This window comes from Catharus ustulatus, chromosome 5 (genome assembly GCF_009819885.2).
Source record: "Catharus ustulatus isolate bCatUst1 chromosome 5, bCatUst1.pri.v2, whole genome shotgun sequence".
Classification (NCBI taxonomy): domain Eukaryota; kingdom Metazoa; phylum Chordata; class Aves; order Passeriformes; family Turdidae; genus Catharus; species Catharus ustulatus.
The window spans coordinates 5,229,565-5,252,943 of record NC_046225.1 but is presented as its reverse complement, the minus strand read 5'-3'; the positions used below and the strand labels follow the sequence as shown (position 1 = coordinate 5,252,943).

General features: G+C 45.6%; 1 protein-coding gene across 1 annotated transcript in view; it reads right to left on the bottom strand.

Annotated features, from left to right (window-relative positions):
- FAT4 (FAT atypical cadherin 4) overlaps window positions 1-23,068 on the bottom strand; it is a 117,491-nt gene extending 94,423 nt beyond the window's left edge. The window contains exon 1 of the mRNA XM_033060977.1: window positions 17,807-23,068. Coding sequence (XP_032916868.1) covers window positions 17,807-23,068 — 5,262 coding nt within the window. The remainder of the gene's footprint in view (window positions 1-17,806) is intronic.
- Between the last annotated feature and the right edge of the window lie 311 nt (window positions 23,069-23,379).

Here is a 23,379-nt window from a genome sequence, read left to right as displayed (position 1 = left end):
AAAAAGCACCTTTTGTTACTGTTCTTAGCCTGTAGAACTTTCTAGGAAATCTTGGCAAAACACACCTGGATTCCCAGCTTTCTTTGGCAGGAGTGAGAAGGTCTGAAAGGGCTGGCTGAGCACCCTGTAGTATGCATGGAGGGACATGGCACAGCCTCACTCCAGGGCAGCCCCTTCCATTATCCTGATATTCCTGCAGCACAGCTCAGTGAGCCCAAGCACAACACACACACCCACCAGCAAGGAGCCCAGGACACTGCAGCCACTGTTCTTCCCTCTCTCTGGCCTTTGTTTTCCACCTCCCCTTGTTTTTCCCCAGCAAGCCATGGAGCAATCCCTGCTCCCCCTCCCCAGACCCCAGCTGTCAATGCCCCCTCGCTCTGCTCCTGGATCTGCGAGCGCTCCGGAGTCAATCTTCCCATGAAAATCAAGTCAATGACCTGCCCTTCCCTGTTCCTTAAGAACCAAAAAAAAAAAAAAAAAAGGCAAAAAAAAGAAATAAAAAGCTATAATTTTTCTTCCCCTCAGTTCTCACGTGTTGTTAATGTTCCCCTCGAGTTGTTAGGCAATACAAAATGCATTAATTCCTCCAAAGTGAGTTCCCCATGAAAGATTTAATTGTTGCTGATTAGGCATAGTATTCTCCTTTGCCACCCCCCCTTTTTGGGGGGTTGGTGAAGAAAGAAGAGCAGAATGCAAAGATATTTTTCACTCAAAGACCACGTTAGCCTTATTATCTAATCAAGTGGAAAGGCCTTGGTCTGTCCTGGCCCTGCCAAAAAAACAAGTGAGGCAATAAAAACCTTTAAGATTTTTCTCTATCCTTTGTTATCCCAAAAGACCCAAGTTTAGTCAATTGCTGTCACATCACTAGAAAGAAAGAGAGGAGGAAAACAGAAGAGAAAGAGAAAAGACACTGCTGTAGCTGTTTTAAAAATAGGGAGGCTTTCTGTAACCCATGAAGAAACCTGGTACACAAAATTGCACAGTAACTTTTGAAAAGATTTGCATTTAAAAGATTGAATACAGGTCGCTTCCCTGTGACCATAGAAACATTCGAAAAGGTGGAAAATTCAGTCTACTGAACTTCAAATGACTTTATTAAAGTGTCACTAATCAGAACCCGAGGACACAGGGTTTTAGTGTTTGGGCTAACAACGTGAATAACCCTCAAAAGTCAAACGACCTTCTAAGAGCATTACACTTAAAAAAGCCACTTGTCAACAGCAAGTTAAGTAAGAAAACTTGATTGCCTCTAAGAAATGAGTAATCCCCTGCAGCTCACAAGAACAAAACTGAACTATGTCTCTAAAAGCAAGCTCATATAAGACAAAAATCTCCAAAGCCTTAAAAAATTATATTATGTGGACCAGCAAGCATTTGCTTTCATTTGGGAAAAAATTTGAATGAAATATATAAAATATTAATTTGAAGCTAATATTCATATGCAATGAAACAGGAATAAGGACAAATTTCTAACAAGTTTCATTAGGAGATGGAGTTTATCCACATCAGCAGTGCCAAGATACTGGTAGACACTTAAAAAACACTGAAAATAAGTTACATCCACATGACATCTTCTGTCATTAATCAGGTTATCTGAGTCACAGCTCAGTTAACATATTTATTCACCTGAGGAACCATCACTTCTATCTGACAAGGATCAGCTCCAATTTGGTTCTGTCTCCACAGTTACACCAGGTGTTCTGTGCCTAAAACTTCTCGTTCCTCCCACTACAGCCCCCTGCAGCTCTCCTGGTCCATGCAGCAAGGATTCCTCTCATAGGCATCATCTTTATGAATCTTAACTCCTGCACCTTCATTTCTTTTTGCTTATTTAAGAATTTGCTGTGTCTTTAATACCAGTTTAAAAATCCTTTGGGGTGTAGGAACTATCCGCTAGAAACAATCACTAGTCATAGTAAAGTATCCTGTAATACAGATTGAACAGCTTTAGAAGTTAACATTATGCTTCAGAGCCAAGCAGGTATCTTTCAGAACTGAATAAGATCATCTAGAAGGCAGCAGAAATTTAGTTTGCTTATTCTAGTGTCTTCATTATGCCTGAAAACAGTGCAGTACAAGCACTACCCACACAGATGGTTCTTTTACAGTGGAGAGGTGATATTCTTGCAGTGTGGGCTCTTTAACTACAGCAAGCAGCACATCAGCACAAGATTTAACTGACAGAGTCCCAACCTTTAGCAATCCTTTAGATAAAGGTGGTATTTCAAAGTCAAATGGACAGAAAACTTCCTTTAGGCATGACCAGCAAGCAGTGGGGCTCTCTGATCCTCAGTGACCATGTCCCAGCAAACAGGGCAGAACCAGATGTTTCACAGCTGGAATGGACAACTTCCCCACAGGCTGTGCTTCTAGGTGACCTGCCTCCCAAACCAGGGGATAAACTGGCAGTACCTGCTCCAAACCTGCCAGACACAGGTGTGCAAAGCTGATTTATCTGAGCCAACAGGTGACAAATATTTCCGACACGTTTTGGGCGAGCTGTCAGGGCACAGCCTGAGTAATCCCCTTAGCGTGACACAGCCCGGGCTGGGACTCCTGCCCAGCACTGCACACCTGCACCACAGGTTTATCCTTCCCTACAGGGGCCTTCTCTGCTTCCTTGCTGATTTTCCTGGGCTACACACAAAGCTGTGAGGAGCACATCACAAGGGGCATTCAAGAGTTATCCATAGAAAAATACACCATCATTTTCAAGGGGCACGGCAACTACACAAACTCCACTGGCAGCCAAAAAAATATTTCAAAGGTGATGATATAATGATGATACCCACTTCTACCCATGCCTACAATCTCCCACACTTGATACACCATTTGGATTGAGATGTTTATCCACATAAAAATGATGTCTCAAAGCTCCTTTTCTCTATACGTATTTTTTTAGCTGACACAAGGGCACACATCCATGACAGACCCAAATGCGATGCTCTCATAAAGGTTCAACTCTCACAAATGCATTAAACAGTTTTTTCTTCCACCCAACATGCATGTTCTTATCCTGGCAGGAATGTCCACCAAACCCTGGTAAAGAGAGAAGTTTAATTTAAAAAAAAAAAAAAATTACAACAGCTTAATACGTTAATCCAAATGCAGACAATTCCATGCACTCTGTCTTGCATTACACTTGAGTGGTTAGATTCAGTGTCTGCCCAAGTCTCACAGAGCTCCCTTGCCTTGCAGGCAAAACTTGATAGGTTCACAAACTTTTAATAAGACATTATGCCATATTAATAAAGGGAATTGATGTGGTTTTATTATTGTTAATAATTAGCATAGCAATTCTTTTAAAGTGTCATTGTCAGTAATCCTTTACCCTAGCAATTAAGGAAGTCTTAAATATCAAATTAGCTATCACACATAACTTCTCCAGAATTAATCCTCTGTATTACAGACAAAACAACTGGTAGTTAAACAAGTGTTAAATAACTACAATATAACAAGTACCTCTAAGCTACTCATTTCTTTAAAGGTGAATGTTTTTCAACTGACTCATGCAAGTAATCTCACTGGAGATGAAAGCTCTTTAAACATCATTTTTTTAAATAGATCACTTATTTCATGGGTTTACTTGATAAACATCCTTAATTTGAAGTATTTGGTAATTAGCCTGGTCAAGGACAGTTCTACATTTATGAGCATCCCTTAATCAACAAGAGCTATTTTTAGTACAAAAACCCTAGATTAAAATAAACAAACAAACAAATAAACAAATAAATATTTGCTCTGAAAGGGCAGTGTTTATCCCATGAAGTCTCAAAGTAGAATAAATAGATATTACTGCAGTGCAATGCTACAAGTGCTAATTCTAAATTCAGCCCAAAGTAGGATGTGAGTTATGAGATTAAATTACAGGAACAAAACAATAAAAATACAGCATTATCACAGGAAAAACAATATACTTGTTATTGCAATGAGATGTGCCTTTGGTTGAAGCTCCACAGCTGCAAACCCTTGATTCTGTAAGATTTACAGTGTAGGATCAAACCTTTATTTGTGCCACTGAAAGACCAGGCAGAACTTCCAGGAGCAACAACTCGTTTCCCTGCTCGCAGCGGGGGCCAGGTGTGACACCAAAGGTGTGAGACATCTGCCTGAGACCAGCAAACACACAAGAAAAAAATAAAAGCTGAACTGATTTGGATTTGGCCAGGCTGAATGGGGCTCTGAGCACATGGTCTAGTGGAAGGTGTCCCTGTGGGAGCTGGAATTCGAGGGTCCCTTGTGACCTGAACCACCCTACGGCTCAAACCCATAAAAATCTTTGGTCAATTCCTCGTCTTTGCAGCAGCTGGGCTCTGTTTTTTGCTCTTCCCCAATGCCACAGGGCCAGTGTGAGCAGCCCAGCTGTGAGAGAACCAGCAGCTCGTGCACACAGTCCCAGGGTGCCAGGACAGCCGGAGACCTTTCTGCAGCGCTCCAAGGAACCGCGGGGATGCCCTGCGCCGCCCGCCCACCCAGCACATGCCAGGCAAGTTTCTCTAAGAAAAGAACCCTGGCTCTCAAAAAAACTGCACTGCTTCAGCAGTAAACTCACAATGGAAAGAGAATTCTCATTTGCATCGGCTTTAAACATCCGTGTTCTGGCGCTACAAAGCCTATGGCTGATAAAGTGCTCTTTCTCCTTAGCAATAATTGAAGTGAAAATGCAAAGATCTGGCAAGGTATTTGCTTCTGAAATACTTCTCTATTACCATGGAGAATTTGGAATATCCACCACTGCACTGGAACAAAATGAAGATAAAGGAGTTTGAATGCTACTATTATTGTTAGGATTTCTTTCTTCTGTTTTTAAAGGCCCTGTGGATTTCAAAGGGGCAAGAATTAATCACAGAAATAAATCAAATACTGCTGCCAGTAACAGAGCAGGAAGAAGTGTTAAACAAAAAGAATAAATACAAATTATTACTCACTCAAACAAGCACACACATAGATAATTAGCATTTATTAATTAACAGTGGAGTGTAAGTCCCATGGGTGCCACCTATGACAGAGAAAACCAGAATACAATTTAAAGAAAAGAAGAACAGTACCTGTCTTCTACAGTGAAGGTACTTAAATGGATCAGAGGCTCCACCTCTTTCCTTGGAGAAGGTGACACATCCCATTTTCTTGCCCTGACCTTGTCTTCCCAGCTTCTCTACATCCTGCAAGAGGACGTGGGTGTTTCTTTGCTCTGCTGCCAGAGCTCTCAACCAGGAGCCCTCCATGCCTGGGGAAAATCCCTCTGCAATCAGCCAAGTGCTCATCCTCAATGACCACTGTGGCTGTGGACAGCCCTGGCTTGTCCTGGAGCCCTGGGATGCAGCTACATTCCTTCATCCCACTCATTCCTGGAATCCATTATCCACCAGGCAGGGAGCTGTTGCACCACTAACTAAATCTTCAGGTAACTTTTTTGGTTTTTTGGCAGCTTTGGCACAGTGTAAAACCCAACCACAGCAACATTTCTGGCTTCAAAAGAATAGCCACTGAACACAGAAGTCATGTTGCTAACAGTTTAAAGCACGAGTTTCTGTTTGATTAAAGAAAAATGTAAAGATTAACTAGGAATAATGATACAGGGACAGACAACAGAATTTTATAGACAAAATAAGAACAGATGAAGGCTTAGCTCAGAGACAATTCTAAAGAAAATGGGTTGTTCTGTGGCTCCAGTTATGTCAAGGATACAGCATGGTGGCCCTTCCCATGGACAGCAAAGTCCAGCCTTACAGAGCCATCCCTTCCAGCCCCAAACAGCCACAAGGAAGGAACCAAGTCCCAGGAGAATGTCCAGATGCTCCAAACCTGCTGAATGCTTTCATACCAATGTCCAGTGCAGGCCATTTTCAGAAAATAGAGCCACTGTCACCATAAAAATTAATGCAAACCAGCCTGGAGTAGAATTTACATTCCTCAAAAGACAGTAAATCCTCAAGAGGAGGGACCACCAGACCATCCCAGCGGCGTGTCACCACCCCACCAACGTTTTCCAAATCCAGGGGAGCCAGACAAAACCTATCAGCCTGTAACACAAACAATCCCTCTGAAGTGTATGTTAGGCTCAGCCTTGAAGCCATAAATCTTTCTGACAAGATATTCACACGCTGTAACACACCTAATTCCATCCTCTGTCGTGATAAAACTAAATTTCAAATGCTTAGGTGTGCACAGGCTGGCAATTGGGAAGTTATCACTGGCTGAGTTTAATATCCTAGAGGGAAAATGACTTTTAGGGGATTCATTAGATGAGAACATTGAGCTGGAAGCTACTGATGGGCACTGACTGTGTAAACCTACAATGGCATATTTATAAAGTAGTTCAACATAGGATATACCTTTCAAAACATATAAATTAAAGTCATCCCACTGAAGGCAGCCTGGTGTAACTTTCACCTAAATCTATACACAACATCTGTTAAATGGATTCAGGGCTGCCACTACATTACATAAACTCTTGTAAAGTTGTGGTGAATCACACAGCTATATCCTACTATTCTCCTTCACATCACTGGAGGGAAAAGAAAGAAAAAAAAAAATCACAGCAGTTTACAAAGTGCTGTCAGCTAACATAAGGACAATTCTTCCCCAAAGGAGCAGAGATTCCCAAAAATAACTTCTCTTGAGATTCTTGGTTTAAGAGCAGAAAATTGCAACTGATGTTATTGAACAGGAGCAAAAATTTTGGTGCCCCACACACCTCAGCATCCCCAAAACCCTGGGTATTGTGTAGGGCTCATTCAGGAGGTACATAATTACACTTTTCAGCAGGATGCAATCATTGCTGGTGGCAACCAGCAACATGGAATTACAAGTGGAATATGATAGCCATTGTCAACTGTGTGGGATAAGGTTACAATGCCCTTACTTACAGTTCTCATCTCCCCAGATGACAAAAAAATCTCACACTGGAAAGAGAACATCTCAAGCATTTTCACCAAGCACTTAGAAATGTCAAGCCAGAGCAATGTCATTTGGCTTAGAACTGGTAAAAACTTATCAAATCCCTGCTTTGCAATTCCAGCAGAGCAAAACACAAAAAGAAGTGTTGGTAAATCATTCAAAGTAGGTGTTACTTAACCTAAAATCCACAGATTGTGACAGCTTTTCTCTCCCAAAACCATCAAATGACCTGGAGCACACATGGTTATATTAAGATCTTGATGGCTATCACATGGAAATTAATGTTTCTGGCTACATTTGGTATATTGTGAAATATTTGCCTGTGTTTTTATTGTGCACAACAACAACAACTCCAACTGTGCCTCTTCTACATTCTTTTATAACCATTTTATATGCTCAGTGGGGGGACAGAAAAAGAATTTAGTTAATCATTAAGCTTTTTCTTTCTAAAAGCAAGCCATGCTGACTGTCCCAATTAATCAATGTCTCTGGAAGTTGCAAAGGAAATTTAATGCACTGTTTCTGTTTCAGAATCTTTTATTCTGAGCACCAGCCTTCTGGTTTTTAAATGAAGAAATACACACACAGCCAGATATTTGCTATAATCTGAATAAAACCGATTTTGGAGTGGTGGTGCAAGTTATATTTCAGCCCACTAAAAGCAATTCCTTCATTCCAATACAACTTTTTGAAAGGAAAAATTTAAAAAAAAGATGAATAAACTGAATTTCTTATCAGGAGACCACCACTTAAATATGAAACCTGAATCTGCTATGGGATCTGCTACTGAAAATTGGCAAATCCCAAATACTTACTTTAAGCAAGGCATGCAGGTGGACACCAAGTGCCTACCCCAACATGAGTCAGACAAAACAGCCAATCTTTGCCTTTATAAAGCTATGCCACAACACAAAGCCTCTAAATTAATACTCCATTATTTTAACTACATGAGCAGTGAGAAGTGTGTTTGCTTACAAATTATATCCTGGAGTTGGACTTCTCCACCCAGGCTCCCACAAAACTGCTGCCCACTTCACAGCAAAATTTATCCCTAGTTCTTTTCCTTGGAGTTCTGTGCTGACACCATTGTCTTCTATTCCTTTTTACAGAGCTCCAGCCATGTAAAGTGCCTAATTATAGACTCCAGAATGTCTTGATTTCCTTTATTTCCTTGGCAAGGGCCAAGCTTTTTGTTAGATGTTTGGTGTTTACCCCGTGTCATTTTCAATATAGATTTTAATTTACATGAGTAGAAAGTCCTTCTCATGTACACAGGCCCTTATTTTCTGCTTGGTTATACCAATGTAAATTAAGAGCAATTTAACTAAATAAAATAGAGTTACAGTGGAGGAAAATTAGCAGAACTCAAAGGAAAGCCAGTCCACTGTTTAGTAATAATTTCTTTCATATACTCCAGATTCTCATGCTCATACACCCTTTAGAGAGCCAAAGCTGTAATAACAATGTTGTATTTTCACAGAAAAAAAAAAAAGTAGCATTTTCTTACTCACACAAAAGGGTTTTTTTTCTTTTTCTAAGAAAAGGGAATGTAGCTGGGCTGCATTTATTTTTCTATTTGCACAGTGGCAGCCACAATTAATAATCATAATATTAGGACATACTTTTAGAAGAGACTGCTTTGTACATGTGAGACCTCATGGCATCAGAAAAGCACATTCATTTTTATGTACCTCAGAATGAAAAACTGTCTCCCTCCATCAGTTTTGGGCAGCTTTTCTGTTGTAAATTGTATTTCCATGGGTGTTTTAGAAACAGATACATGTGGGATGATCAAGGAAGGACAGAAAGAATATCTAGATGATAACAGCCCAAAACAGCCCTGATTTGGATGAAGCTTAGTTACACCATTAAGAGCATGATTTTGCAACTAGATGTTTAATATCTTAGTTTCTATGAAAAACAACTGTGATATTTCAACTTAATGACTGCAAATTGAAAAAAAACATCTTCAAAATGAAATTTATTCGCCCTAGTGTGAAGCCTTCATTTACAAGACAAGAATCTTAGAAAGAAATTGCCTCTTTAAGATTTTGTTTTAGATAGATGGAGGGAAAAAAGGTCTTGCTTCTACTCCCTTCTCCCCAGCCTTGCCCTGATGGATAGGGTGGAACAGCCCTGACAGACTTGGAACAGCCACCACGTCTGGTGGCAGTGATTTATTTCTGCACGCAGCTTTAAAGTTCAGACATGACATTTCCAGATAGCAGCGACCAGCTAATTTCTAGAACAATAAATAACAAATGCTAAGAAGAGCTGGGCTGGGCTTTGCTCTTCCTTAACACATTCCTGTCCTGCAGTGCCTCCAGGAAAACTGGGGGCAGAGTTGGGCACCACCTGGAAGGGCAGGACACTATCTGTACATGTATATACACACATGTTTACACCTGATGTTCACACACAGACCCAGAAAATTGCAATAAATAAATAAAATCACCTGGGGCCGTGGAAGTGGAGAGCTGGTTATGAGCAGAGGCAGCCACGCGCGTCCAAGGCTCCCCAGTCCAACTTTTGGGAGCTACTTTCAGCAGTGGATGGGGATTTTTCTATTAGCAGATAAGAGTTGAAGGCTGACATAAATCCCTGAAGATGCATTGTTGTTCATTTGTTACACAGACCTAAAAGGAGGGCTCAGCTCCAGCCTTTGGCGTCCTACCGAGAAGGAGGATTGAATTTACACAGCTCCTTTCCTAGGCTGTAAAACGTATCAAAATAAACATATTACACAATGCACTTGTCTTCCTCCCCTCTTACCCGTCCCTCACACACAAACTCAAAACAGTGCTGAGGAGAAAGAAAAAAAAAAAAGCACAACAAAAGCCAACACAATAAGAGACACCTTTATCAGCCTCAGCCATCTGTGTTCCTCTGGTCTGGTCCAAGCATTTTGGCAGGCATGTGTGCAGCTTGCTCCTGCCCCATATCATCCTGCCCTGCAAGAAGTCCCCTCCCTCTTCCTCCCCTCTCTGCTGGCAGTGTTCTGAGCCTCTTAATTCCAGGACTTGAAATAACAAGGTATTGGTGTGCATATGTTTAATTAATTACCACCTCAACACAATCACTTAACCTCATTCTGAGGGACTGCAACCCCACTTGGTAGCTTGGCCCAAAAAACAAACAGATGTCAAAAAAAACCTGCACAATTTTCAGTGCTGAGCATAGAAATCATCTGGAGTGTAGAAATGTATAGGTAAAAATAAAATAAAACAGGCTAATTCCTCGAAAGTTTGAAGTGCATAAGTTAAGGGCGCTGCTAAAGAAAGAAAACAGTGGTAAGAAAATCACCACCACCATAAATTAGTTCCCAGACAATCTGACATGACCCTACCGGGGTTAAAAATCTGGATTTTCATTAATATGTTCACTGAAATCATAAAGGTTCAAATTGTTTCCTCAAAGCAAGAAGGCATAAAAACTTTATAAGGCAACTTTCAGAGGGAATAGAATCATGCTCAGGAAAAAAAAAAAGTCATTTAAATACACTCAGAAATGCAGGTCTCAAAAGAGTAAGAGTACAATAAACTACTGAGTTCACCTTCTGTTTCTAAATAGCCTTGTAACAGCAATGTGTCTTCAATATTTCAGAAAGCTTGACATTTTGATGGATTAAAAAGAAATGTTGTATTGAAAAGAATAAAGAATGAAAATGGGGAAAACACCAGGAACCCTGAAGTGTAATATTATAGAAGAAAACCCCTATGGAAAAGTCAAGCTTTAAACACATATACTACAGATGTGCAGCACAGCTCTGGCATCTTATTTATTCCTCTGAACTATTTCAGGAGAACTCTCTTAATTTATCAAAAATGATCCAGAAAGGAGCTGACATGAAAAGCACTCAGCTCAGCTCTCTCTCCAGCTCTCCGAGGAACAATTTATCTCCTAGTACACTCTGAGGGAAACAGAATCACAAATTTCCCCATACACAGTGCCCATGGCAAACACACCCCTTCAGCTTAGAGTAATTTTTTCTGTCTCAATATACACACATGCCCCAAAAACCAATTTGTTTTTTTTTTCCCTCTCCTCAGATGCTTCAGGATTCTGCACATCAAATTCTTGTTTTGAAAGCCAATTAGCATGGCTCTGTGTAATTCAGTGCTATCTAGTGTTGGATGCTACTTAAATTAATTTGGTACTTAAATTAATTTGGTACAAATAGGATAGAAATGCTGTTCATAGCTTAGAAAGAGGGCTACACATCTGGGTAGGTGAAACATCATATACATGTTCTTAGAAATAACAGACTTCTGGATTATATTGCAGTTAATGAAAATTAAATGTTTGCCTTAAAACCCAAAAAGGACTAGGTATGAAGCACTTGTTTAAAACCTTAAATTAATGTTATTCTCATTTATATTTTAGACAAGCATCTTGAAAAGGCTTCAGAAGCATTAAAATTCAAACAATCTCCAAAGAAATCCTTGAGGAAAAAACTTGAAATGATTTTAAAACAAAAACTAACGCTCCTTAGCATAACTCACTGGGTTGAAAGTTGTCTTTTGTTATTTTTTTGCTTCCATAGTAGATTATAAACTTGCAGCAGCAGCAGTATCAGAACAGAGCTGTGACCCATGGGTGCTGCTGGTCCAGCTCTGCTCTCCAGGAGACAGCACAGCAATGAGTTGTGATGCTCCATCTGGGGATGGACACCTCCAAAAGCAGCTGCTGTCCTAACCCAGCCCATAAATCCCCTCCTCATTCCCATCACAGCCATGCTCCATACTCCTAAGATGCCCCATAAAAGAGAGATCCAACTAAGAGCCTGGAAAGGAGTCAAAAGCAACTTGTAAAACACAAAGTCTCCAGCTCATCAGTTTTATCAGTGCCACTCATAGAGAATTTAATAAAAAGTACATAACATGAGGGCTGGAACACCTCTTCTGTCAAGGCAGGCTGACAGAGCTGGGGTTGTCCAGCCTGGAAAAGAGTCCAGGGAGACTTCAGAGCACCTCCAGTGTTTGAAGGGGCTATGAGAGAGCTGGAGAGGGACTGATCACAAGGGTCAGTACATCATTTCACTTAGAGATCTGTGAGAAAAATAGATCTCCATGTTTGAGCTCTATTAGAGAACCCAATTCACTTCACAGGGCTCTTAGCAGTCATATTCCCTCACTTGGGCAGGGAACCCAAACTTGGCCATGGGGGCACAGAGTGCAGAGGGCAAGAATGTGATGAAGTGCAAGAAGATGCTCTTCTCCAAAAGTTCCTTCCACCTGTCTGAGCCTGAGAGCTGCTGAATGCCCTTCTGCCTGCAGGTCTGGATGGCTGCATTAATTGCAGCAGAACCCTCACACACTTCTTTAAGATCAAGATCCCTTGTTAAGACTGTGTCAGTACAAGCCACAGCCTAGCTACCATCAGCATGCGTGTGTGACAGCTGCAGGACATGAAATGATGAGGCAAACTCTTGTTTTCATTACTTTTTGCATAGCTGTTGGCACATAAATTACCACTTCATCACAGGCCCTTTGAAATTCTTTTGCATTAACTAATGCAACCCGATGTATTTTTACAGCACCATCATGGCTATCAGTTTCCATCTGTTCTACTGTCCTTTTGGAATGTTTTTGCTGTGAGGAAGTAAACAAAAATAGATCACTGTAAAAACAAACCTGCCTGACAGTCTAGACTGAGGGTCTAATTAAAAATAAGATTTATTAGAATAGAGAGAAACGTCGCAGCAAAACAAAGACACAGTTTCTCAAATGTATCTGGTATTATTCTTGGCAAAGCCAAGTCAGCTGTAAAATTCACTGAAACAAATCAGTGTGGCACTGATGCACCATTCTGATCTAGTACCACTTTTCCAGACTTGGGGAAGGTGTGAGGAAAACTCTTTGTTTCACTTCAATTTTAGTTCACCATAAATTCCTTTTCTAATTGGAACTCGAGTGTGCTAGGCTTGCCTCCACACAAAGTCTCTTGCACAGAGTAAGAAACCAAACTGAGTTAACAGCAATGCTAGTCTAGACAGAGTTAAAACAAACTGTGCCAGCAGAGCTATGTCACGCCAAGGGCTTGCTTTGATGTAAATTAAATGGACACCTTGCTCCTGCAGGGGTGGGAAGTGGCAGCTCAAGCTTGGAAAGACTCAGAACATGGAAACTTCTGCCAGTCGGAAGGGAATGAGCATCCTTTGGAGAGGTGCAGCCTCAGAGAAACAAGACAGCAGCAAAGAGCTCAGACACCATCCCCAGCATCCCAGTAAAGATACAGGTGAGGGCTGGGGACACCAGGAGGGCAAGCAGGCTTTGGGGACCAACTGGGCAGCACTGATTGCTTCCCCTAACACATGGAAAGAGTCCTGTGCTCCCCCAGCCCTGGGGGTATCACTTTACAACTCACTCACTAACACTGATAGGACCCAAGAAACGTTTGGAGATTCATATAAAGAATTTAACACTTAGCAAAAATAAGCACATGAAAATTTTGCCCAGTTTTTTTGGCTATTGTTTCTCGTGTTTGCACTAGAGACGCAGGAAAAATAATATTTTCCGTAATAAGGAATGTTGTTTTTAGAAGTCTAGTGATTTTTAACACAAAAATTATGAAGTCACCTCACATGCAAAAATGCCCAAAGGCTGCTAAAATAGCAAAGAAATGAGAAATTCTAGATATTAAGAACATGTAGCAAGGCTGAATCATTAAAGAAATTAGAGAGGATGAAAAAAGGGCCAACTTTGAACCAAAATGCACAAATTGGTTTTGAATAGTTTTCCACAAAAGGAACACTCATCTCCCACTCCAGTTCAAGGACAGCTCAGAGATCCTTTCTCAGATCATGCAAATGACAGTAGTAACTTGAATAATTACACATTTCTTAGAATCAGCAATATCAGCTTTAGGAAGAAAAAAAAAAAGTGTCTTTGGAGCTGGGACAAGGCAGCAGATTTTCATTGTTTACTCCAAGGTTTCATAAGCAGTTTCCTTTGTCAGGCAACAATTGATGTGCCATGTATCATTAAAGAATGAATCGATCTATAAATAGCATGAATACAAGGAGAACCCCATTGTTCTTGTTTGTGCTGGTAAATACGAGGCGTGCCAAGATAAGACTTCTCTGGAGTGGGTTTCAATTCCTTTACTAAATGTAAAGCCTTCCATTAGCCAGCTTGGCTGGACAAGGGGCACCTTCAGTGTCTGGCCCCACCAGGCCACCCCTTTTTCCTCTCTCCATGGCCCAAGGGATGCAGCAGTGCCCAGCCCAAGGGATGCAGCCCAAGGGATGCTGCCCAAGGGATGCAGGAGTGACACAGGACACAGCCTGGGCTGAGACAAAAGGCTCCACATCAGCCATTTACACCATGCAATCCTGGCTTTATAGCCATGGCTGCAGTTCCTACCGAGTCAAAATGATTGTCTTTCCAGCAGGCCACCTTTTCTCATTAATTTCCAGATGTTTACTAAGCATTGTCTGAAATCCCCACATCTTGGCTGAATAAAGAACAAACACTTCCCCAGCTTGAAAGTCCAAGATTCCCAGCAGTGTCAATCATGAAGTACTCACAGGATGAAGCTACAAATGCACAAGTGCAGAAGAAAACCCAGTGTCTCATCTCTCCCTGCCTGCAGATGAAGACAATCCCCCTCTTTTTGAAAGGATATTAACATTCCCAGGTAAAAAGCACTGACAGGACCACTGATCTGCCTCTCCAAGTGTTTCCATTTTTAAATCAATAAACCTTTCACTGCAAGTTTATACACTTTCTTCATTTACACCCTTCTCCCCCCTTCCTTGGGAGCTGTGAACCTATTTAAAGCATTTGAAAGATGATGAACTGAAAGAGGAATTCACCTCCCAAGGTGTTACCCCCTCTCAACTGTCACAGATTGATAAATACATCACTATATATGATATATAGGGACTACTGGTTCCCAGCAAGCTCACAGCTCCCTTCAAGGAAGCCACCCACTGAAGGGTTAAACATGCAAACTGGAGATCCTGCCTAATTCCTCTTAATCCCTGGTAACACAGCACTGAAGACTGAGGTATTGTCCCTGGGTTCCTATTATTGCTGCCAGACACAAACCAGGGCACAACACACAAATATATCACCCAAAATATCCTGCAGCACACAGTCCTTGTTTGGGGAGGCAGGGCTGAGGGGAGCCATGGGGTGTGCAAGTGATGCCAGTAGGCATCAGTCATTTCATATTAAATATAAAATCATAAATATAAAATAAATATAAACATAAATACCCTCAGCCCTGCCCAAAAAGTTGAAAGAGAATTTATGCTGGAAAACCAAGAGAAAGGAGTTTTGCTGAGAGGTTTTTCCCTAGCAGAAACATTTAAAAGGTAAACTGAAGGGACCCCTTTAGGACACCTACATTATTCTTTTTCACATGAGCCCAACAGTGATGATTGTCTTAACCTAATGATTAATACAAGAGGGGGAAAAGATAACACCGATCACAAAACACATTCACACAATGTCAAATCATCTGGTTTGTCACTGTAGATTACAAATGGGATAAAAATCCAAAATAAAATTAAAAAACTTTTCCACATATTTGATACTATTTTAAAAAATAAAATTAATTAGTGACAATTTGGGGGCGGGAGGAACTAAAATCACCCCACTTCCCAATGACAAGGATTAATTCAAGTGGTTTCACGCAAGCCTGCCCTTCTTTTATAGTGCCTGCTGGCAAGACAAAGCCGGGTCACTGTTTGGAAAGTGTAAATGTCTCTATTTCACACCAGGTATCTGCCACCCAAGCCCACTGGTGCAGTCTGTATCAGACAAAAGAGCCATTAACTCCTGCACTCTGCCTGCTCTGCTGGCCCATCTCAGGCAGCACCTTTAGCACTGGGCAGCTCCTCATGCTCAGAGGTTCCCTCACTCACATGCCACAGTGCAATTAAGATGATTTCTGCCATCAGGGCAGAGAGTGTAGCAGGCAATGAAGAATAATCATGTAGACATTGCTAAGAATATCCTATTACCATTCTTCCCTCTTCTTTAAGCATACCAAGACACAAAACCCAACACACTCTTCATAAGAGAAGAAATAAAATACACAATAATTCATCAATATTCATGTTTTCTCCCCACCAAAAAAACAAAAAATCCAAACCAAAATCAAACAGAAAAAAAAATAAATATGTGGAAAAAAAGTTGTGTTGCTTATGCAGCACTCACTGAGAGTCAGCTTGCACACAGAATGTCACTGAAGTAGGTCTTATGTTGGACAGCAAAAGCTTTCCAGACAAATCCCATCAGTTAAGAGGAAGACTGCATATGGTTATGTTTTTGCAAGTAGAAAGCTGATTATAATTTATAATACATTTATAAAGAAGCACAGTAAAGAAGCTAATTACATTTGGGAGAAGACACATTTTAGAGGCTATAAAGATACAACCAGCAATAGGAAATTCTAACTCCCAATTATGCCTCTCAAAGCTCTTTACAGAATAAAACATTTGCTTGTGATTTGAGAAGTTGTTTGCATTGAACAACAACAGTGTAAAAGTTGTTCAAGGTTTCAGTGGTTGGTCTCTTCCCTGCTCAGCAAACAATGCTTTCACAACATGTAAGAATATTGCAGCCATAGGGTTGGGTCTCCTATGAGTCCTTCCCCAGTCAAGAAACTCTTTGCTCAAACTCAGAGTTGAAGGGTCATGATCCAAATGCCCAGTGACAAAGGCCTGACCCTCATAACAACTGTCCATCATGACAAAATATGACATAATAGTAAGGAAAAAATATAAAGGTGTATCTTTTACAAATTGCTAGCAGGGATACAAAGACCTGCACAACAGGAGTATTCTCATAAAAGTAGCATGAATTATTTTAACCAGCAGGACTGGCAGAACAGGTCATTTTCCAACGTGCTACTGTTGGACAATCCATGACCATCAGCACCACTGCATGCACACCAGGATGGGATCACATCTCTGAGATGGAACAGTGCTCAAATTCCCTGACAATCAGTTCAGAGAGGATCTGTCACTGCCAGTACGGGAAAGCAAGGTTACACACCTACACATATCATACTTAACCTGCAGAAGAAACAACAAAAGCAGCTGCAAAGAGAAAAAACCCACAGCTGCCGAGTAAGAATTGGAAATACCACTTTTGCTAAAATCAAACCAAAAAACCCCCAAACCACCACAGTGTCAAAACTAAGACTTAAATCCCAGGAGGAAGCATGGCTGGGGGATCTGTAGGGCTGTGCAGCACTCAAGGAGTATGTTCAGCCAGAGAGGGAAATGGTTGGACCACCACACACTACCAGCATCCTCTGCTGGCTGACTCACTCGGCAGCGCCAGCCCCACATTTCCAGGAATGGCAAGGCAAAGGCTCGGGCTGAAGTGCACAAGGCAGCTCCAGGAGATGCTGCAACTTAAAGCAAAGACTCCTTTTCACACCTGGCTTCTCAGTATTACTGCAGAAGACAGCAGGAACGGTGTGAATGGTCATTCTGTGACTGAAGACAGAGCAAATAAAACATCTGTACTTCACAGATGACTTTGCAAACATGGTTTTTACCCTTTGCTTTTCAAGTTAGTCAGGCAGAAAACCTTTGAAGACCCTTCAGTCAAGTCAAATGGCTTTGTGATAAGGGAAGTTTCCAACTAAAATCTTACACATTTACCACCTGTCAAATCCAAGAACAGAAACAAAACCATTTTCATACTCATCTGTGAACTAGGTAAAAAAGTAACTTAAATGGGAGGTGTGTGAGGAGACCTATCATCACAGGGATTTAGCCAGGCAGGGATAGCAAGAACTTCCACGACTGGAGACACAACACGAGCTGCTCAGAGCCCATTCTCACATCCAACACTGACACCACAACTTTGGTGAAAACCCAGCCATAACCCTGGAATCGCACCAGCCTAAAAGGAATAATTACAGAACAAGGCTTTACCTCTGTTCGCTGCGTGCGGGGCAGCACGGACGACTTCTCGATGGCGTAAACATCCACGAGGTAGAGGCGCGCTCCCTGCTCCCTGTCCAGGATGGCGGCGGTCTGGATGAGGCCGGAGCGGCGCCCGATGGTGAAGAGGCGGCCGAGGTGCCTGTCGTCGCAGCGCACAGACACGATGTAATATTCCACCTGCGCCTCCGAGCCCCGCGGGCTGGCCGCCTCCAGCGAGATCACGTTGGTCCCGATGGGCTCGCCCTCCTTCAGGATGGTGATGTATTTCGGCTGAGTGAAAACGGGCCCGTCCACCCCCTGCAGGATTATAGTCATCTCGGTGGTGGATTTCCTCCTCTCGGGGCCCAGGTCGGTGGCAGAGACGATGAGGTTGTAGATGAGCTGGGAAGGCACCAAGGCTGAGGTTACTCTCAAATCTCCGCTGTAGCGATCCACGATGAAGGTTTCCGTATCTCCATTTACTATCTCGTACTCCACCTCCCCATTGGCACCCTCGTCAGGGTCCGCAGCGACGATGGTGGTCAGGACCGAACCGATCACCACCGAGGGGTCGGCCGCCAGGGCGTTCTGCGACACGAACACGGGCACGTTGTCGTTCTGGTCCGTCACCAGGATGGTCACGTTCTTGAGAGCAAAGCGCCTGGACTCCACGGGAACGGCCTGGTCCGTGGCCTTGACTGTCAGCTCAAAGAGGTTGGCAAACTCCCGATCGATTTCAGCGTTGGTAAATATGGTGCCCCTCACCTCATCGATACGGAAGTGATTCCCCCTTGGCATCTGCTGGATGATGGCGTACGTTAGCTGCCCGTTAATATCCGCGTCCGGGTCGTGAGCAGTCACGGAAATGACAGAGGTACCCACGGGGACGTTCTCAACAATTGATTTGAAGATGTCTCCCGGAGGGAAATGAGGGGGGTTGTCATTGAAATCCCTCACGTGTATGACCACGGACATCGTGGAGGAGCGCGGGGGCCTGCCTTGGTCCTTGGCCGTTATATTTAGCTTATACAGAGACTGTGTCTCAAAGTCCAGCTTCTTGGCAAGGAAAATGCTCCCGGTGTTGGGGCTGATGCTAAAGGTCCCGTGATTGTTTGTCCCCGTGATGCTGTAGTGGAGGTCAGCGTTGTCACCTGAATCAGAATCAGTGGCAGTGACGGATGACACAAGCTCACCGACCCTCATATTTTCCAAGACATCCACTAACAAGGTTGATTTAGGGAAGGAAGGGCTGTTGTCATTTTCATCCAATACATCGATGCTCAACATGCAAGTTGAGCTTAGGGACACGGCTCCAGAGTCTACTGCCTGGATGACAAGGGAATATGATGCAGTAGCCTCATGATCTAGTCTGCCCACTAAGGTCACCTGGCCTGTGCTGCTGTCTATTGCAAACTGGTTTTCCTCATTTCCCTTGATTACGGAGTAGTGAATCAACCCATTAAGCCCTTCATCAACATCTGAGGCAGAAACTCTCAGCACCTGTGTCAGATTTGCTGCCAATTCTGATATAGTAGCTTGGTAAAGATCTTTCAAAAATTTGGGGGCATTATCATTGATGTCTTTCATGTAGATCTGTACAGTTGCCTGATCCTTCAGAGGCTTTGGCAACCCCTGATCTGTTGCTATCACTGTAAGACTAAAAACTGCAGCTCCCCTCTGTCTCATGAGAGCTTCTCTGTCAAACTGATGAGTGCTTCTGATTTCCCCAGTTACTGTGTTCAGCTCAAAATCTGGCTGCAGGTGCTCAAATGAATACCTGACCTCACCATTCGGCCCAGAGTCTTTATCTACAGCATTTATTTTACCCACGTACGACCCGCCCCTCTGTTCCTCTTCAAAATAAAACACATAGTTGGTACTGTTGAACAGGGGTCTGTTATCATTTACATCCTCCAGAATCACAGTCACGTTCACAGTAGCATTGAGTGGTTCTACTGCTCTGTCAGAGGCAACAACCAGTAAAACGTATCTTTCCTGAAGTTCACGGTCCAGTTCACTTTTTATATACAGCTGGCCATCTGGGAATATGCCAAAGGCATCCCCAGCATTTCCTTCAATTATACTGTAAGCTATTTCGCCGTTCACTCCCGAGTCTTTGTCAGAAGCCTGTACCTTAAAGAACCTGGAATTCACAGGCTCTGACTCCAAAATAGTAATTTCATAGGAAAGCTGGTCAAAGACAGGCGGGTTATCATTTACATCGTGGACAGAGACAGTCAGGATAAAGTTGGAGGACAGCTGAGGCACCCCCATATCCGAGGCCAGGATTTCAACCTGGTAAGACCCAGCGTTTATGTCAAGCGGCCCCGTCAGGCTTATAGCACCAGTTTGTTCATTGATTGAGAACAAGCCCTTTGGGTTTTGCTTAAGGCTGTAAAGGACCATGCCGTTAACACCTTCATCAGGATCAAGAGCTTTGGCCTGGAATATGGTATGCCCAGCTTTCCAGTTCTCAACAACATTTACACTTTCCACCATGTGAACGAAGTGCGGGGAGTTGTCATTTAAATCTTTGACAGTTATATTGACCACAGCATCGCCAGTTATGGCTCCACCCCTAGCAACCACCTGCAGCTGGTAAAATGCTTGCTCCTCCCTGTCAATGATGCTGGCTGTGGTGATCTGCCCCGTGGCCCTGTTGATGGCGAACACGCCCCTCTGGTCACCTGTCGTGATGAGGTAACTGATGTTGGTGTTGAGGTCCATGGTGGAAGCAAAAACAGTACCCACGTGATAACCCAGGGCAACATTTTCAAAGACAACAAAACTGTACGTGCCCTGGCTGAAAACAGGGGGGTTGTCCTGGGTGTCCAGGACAGTGATGGTGACAATGGCTTGGTTCTGTGACTGCAGGTGGCCACCATCAGTGGCCACGATCTGCAACTGGTAAGCTGTTTTCTCCTCCCTGTCAAGGGCTATTTTTGTAGTGATGACCCCTGTCTGCCCATGGACCTGAAACCTGGAGGTATCTCCAGCTGAGATGCTGTACTTGACTGTCCCATTGGGTCCCAGGTCGGGATCTGTGGCAGACACAGTGGTCACATAGGTTCCAGCTGGCTCATTCTCTTGGATGTGGGCAAAATACTGAACGGGGTAAAACACGGGGCTATTGTCATTCACATCCAGGATGGTCACGTTAACTCGGGCTATCGAGGAAAGGGGAGGAGAGCCCAGATCAGTGGCCAGGACCTGCAAGGAGAAGTGAGACTGCTCCTCCCGGTCCAGCTGCGAGATGGTGCTGAGCTTGCCCGAAACCGGGTCCAAGCGAAACAGGAGGCGAGGGGTCACGGAGGAAGGGCCAACTGCTGCCAGCGCCGGCTCAGCTTCCTGCAGCGAGAAGCGGACAGTGCCATTGTCCCCCAGGTCCCCATCAGTGGCACTCAGGACAAGCAGCTCAGTTCCTGATGGGGAGTTCTCAGCCAGGGACACCAGGTAACCCTCAGGCTGACCGAAGCGAGGCTTGTTGTCGTTGACATCCAGCACGGTCACCACCAGCTGCGCGTAGGAGAATTTGGGCTGCACGCCCTGGTCGCGGGCACTGATGTTGAGCACCACCTGAGAAGCAGTCTCCCGGTCCAGCCCGCTGGAGCTGGACGCGCCAGCCTCGGGGACAGCCGTGGTGACCAGCCCGCTGTGCTCGCTGATGCGGAACCAGCCCAGCTCGTTGCCCGAGACGATGCTGTACTTGAGGTTGGCGTTGAGGCCCGAGTCGCGGTCCGTGGCGCTGAGGCCGCGCACGTAGCTGCCCAGGGGCACGTCCTCGCTGATGTTCACCCTGTACACCGCCTGCCCGAACACGGGCGGGTGGTCGTTGATGTCGTTCACGAAGATCACCAGGCTGGCCACCGAGGAGCGGCTCACGGGAGCTGCCACCGCTCCGTCGGGGGAGAAGACGGAAGGGGGAGAGCCTGGAGGCGGCGGTGGGGCCCCGTAGTTATCCGCCACTGCCACGGTAAGGTTGTAAGCCGGGATGCGCTCCCGGTCCAGCGCGGCCGCCACCTTGATGAGGCTGAGGTTGGGCACCTTACTGCTGTGCACCTCGAAGTGCCGCTGCTCGTTTCCCGCCAGGATGGACACGGAGATGTTCCCGTTGGCCGCGGGAGAGTCGGCATCGCTCACCGTCAGCAGGGCCACCACCGTGCCGGGGGCCGCGTTCTCATCCACGGAGGCGAACCGGGAGGTGGCGGGGAAGTAGCGGAACTTCACGCGGGGCTCGTTGTCGTTGACGTCGAGCAGGCGGATGAGGGCCTCGGCCCGGCCGCTCAGCGCCGGCACGCCGCGGTCCATGGCCTGCACCGTCAGCGAGTACTGCTGCCGCACCTCGTAGTCCAAGCGCTCCCGGATGCGGATCACCCCGCTCTCGGGGTCCACCTCGAAGGGCAGGCTGCCAGCCCCGTCCCCAGCACCACTGCCGTCGCCTCCTTCCAGGCGGTAGCGGATGTCAGCATTGGTGCCCTCGTCGGCATCGGCCGCAGTCACCTGCAGGACGCTGGCCCCGACGGGAGCATCCTCAGGCACCCGAGCCTGGTAAAGCGTCTGGCTGAAGACGGGTGGGTTATCGTTGATATCCTGCACGGTGACGTTCACCTGGAGGAACCCTCGCCGGCGGGGCTCACCCTTGTCCTCCACCTGCACCAGCAGCTGGTACGTGGGGGTGGCCTCCCGGTCCAGCCCCCCACGGGACACCAGGTGCAAGAAAGCTCCCTCCCCGCTGGGGTTCAGGGTGATGTTCAGGCGGAAGCGGCCCTCCTCGTTGCCGGCCACAATCCGATAGGAGCCGTGGTCCACGCCATTGGTGCCGCTGTCGGCGTCCGTGGCAGTGTCCAGGATGAGCTGGCGCCCGCTGCCCGTGTCCTCCTTGAAAGTCACCACGATGGAGGGGTCGGGGAAGACGGGCGCGTTGTCGTTGAGGTCGAGCACCAGGACGCGCACCTCGCTGGGGTACGTGGGCTGGCTGGACAGCACCACCAGGTCCACCACGTCGCTGGCCAGGCTCTCGCGGTCGATGGTGGCGCGGGTGTGCAGGGCGCCCGAGGTGGCGTTGATGGCGAAGAGCTCGTGGTGCTCGCTCAGGCGGTAGGTGAAGCCGGGCCGGGTGGCGATGGTGCCCACCCAGGTGCCGGCCGGCTGCTCCTCCAGCACCCGGAACACCTGGCGCGGCTCGGCGGCGGCGCTCCCCAGCGGCGGCAGCAGCGGCAGCAGCAGCGACAGCAGCAGCGGCGGCCCGCGGGCGGCCCCGGGCCGGCCCATGGCGACCCGCGCCCCGAGGGGGCGGCCCGGCAGCGCCGCTCGCCGCGCTCTCCCGGCACTCGGCTGCGCTCCGGACGCGGACGGCAGCGGACGCGGCGCTCACGGGACGCTCCGGCTCCGGCTCAGCCTCAGCCGCCGCCGCCGCTCCTCCCGCCGCCGCTCCGGGGCTGGGGGGCGGCCGGGGGCGCCGCGCCCATCGCCGCTCAGCAGCCGCCGCTACCGCCGCGGCCCGCCGCTCCGAGCGCGCCGCCCCGCCGGCATGCCCGGGCGCACGGCGGCAGAGCCGCTCCGCGATCCGCTACCGCCCGGAC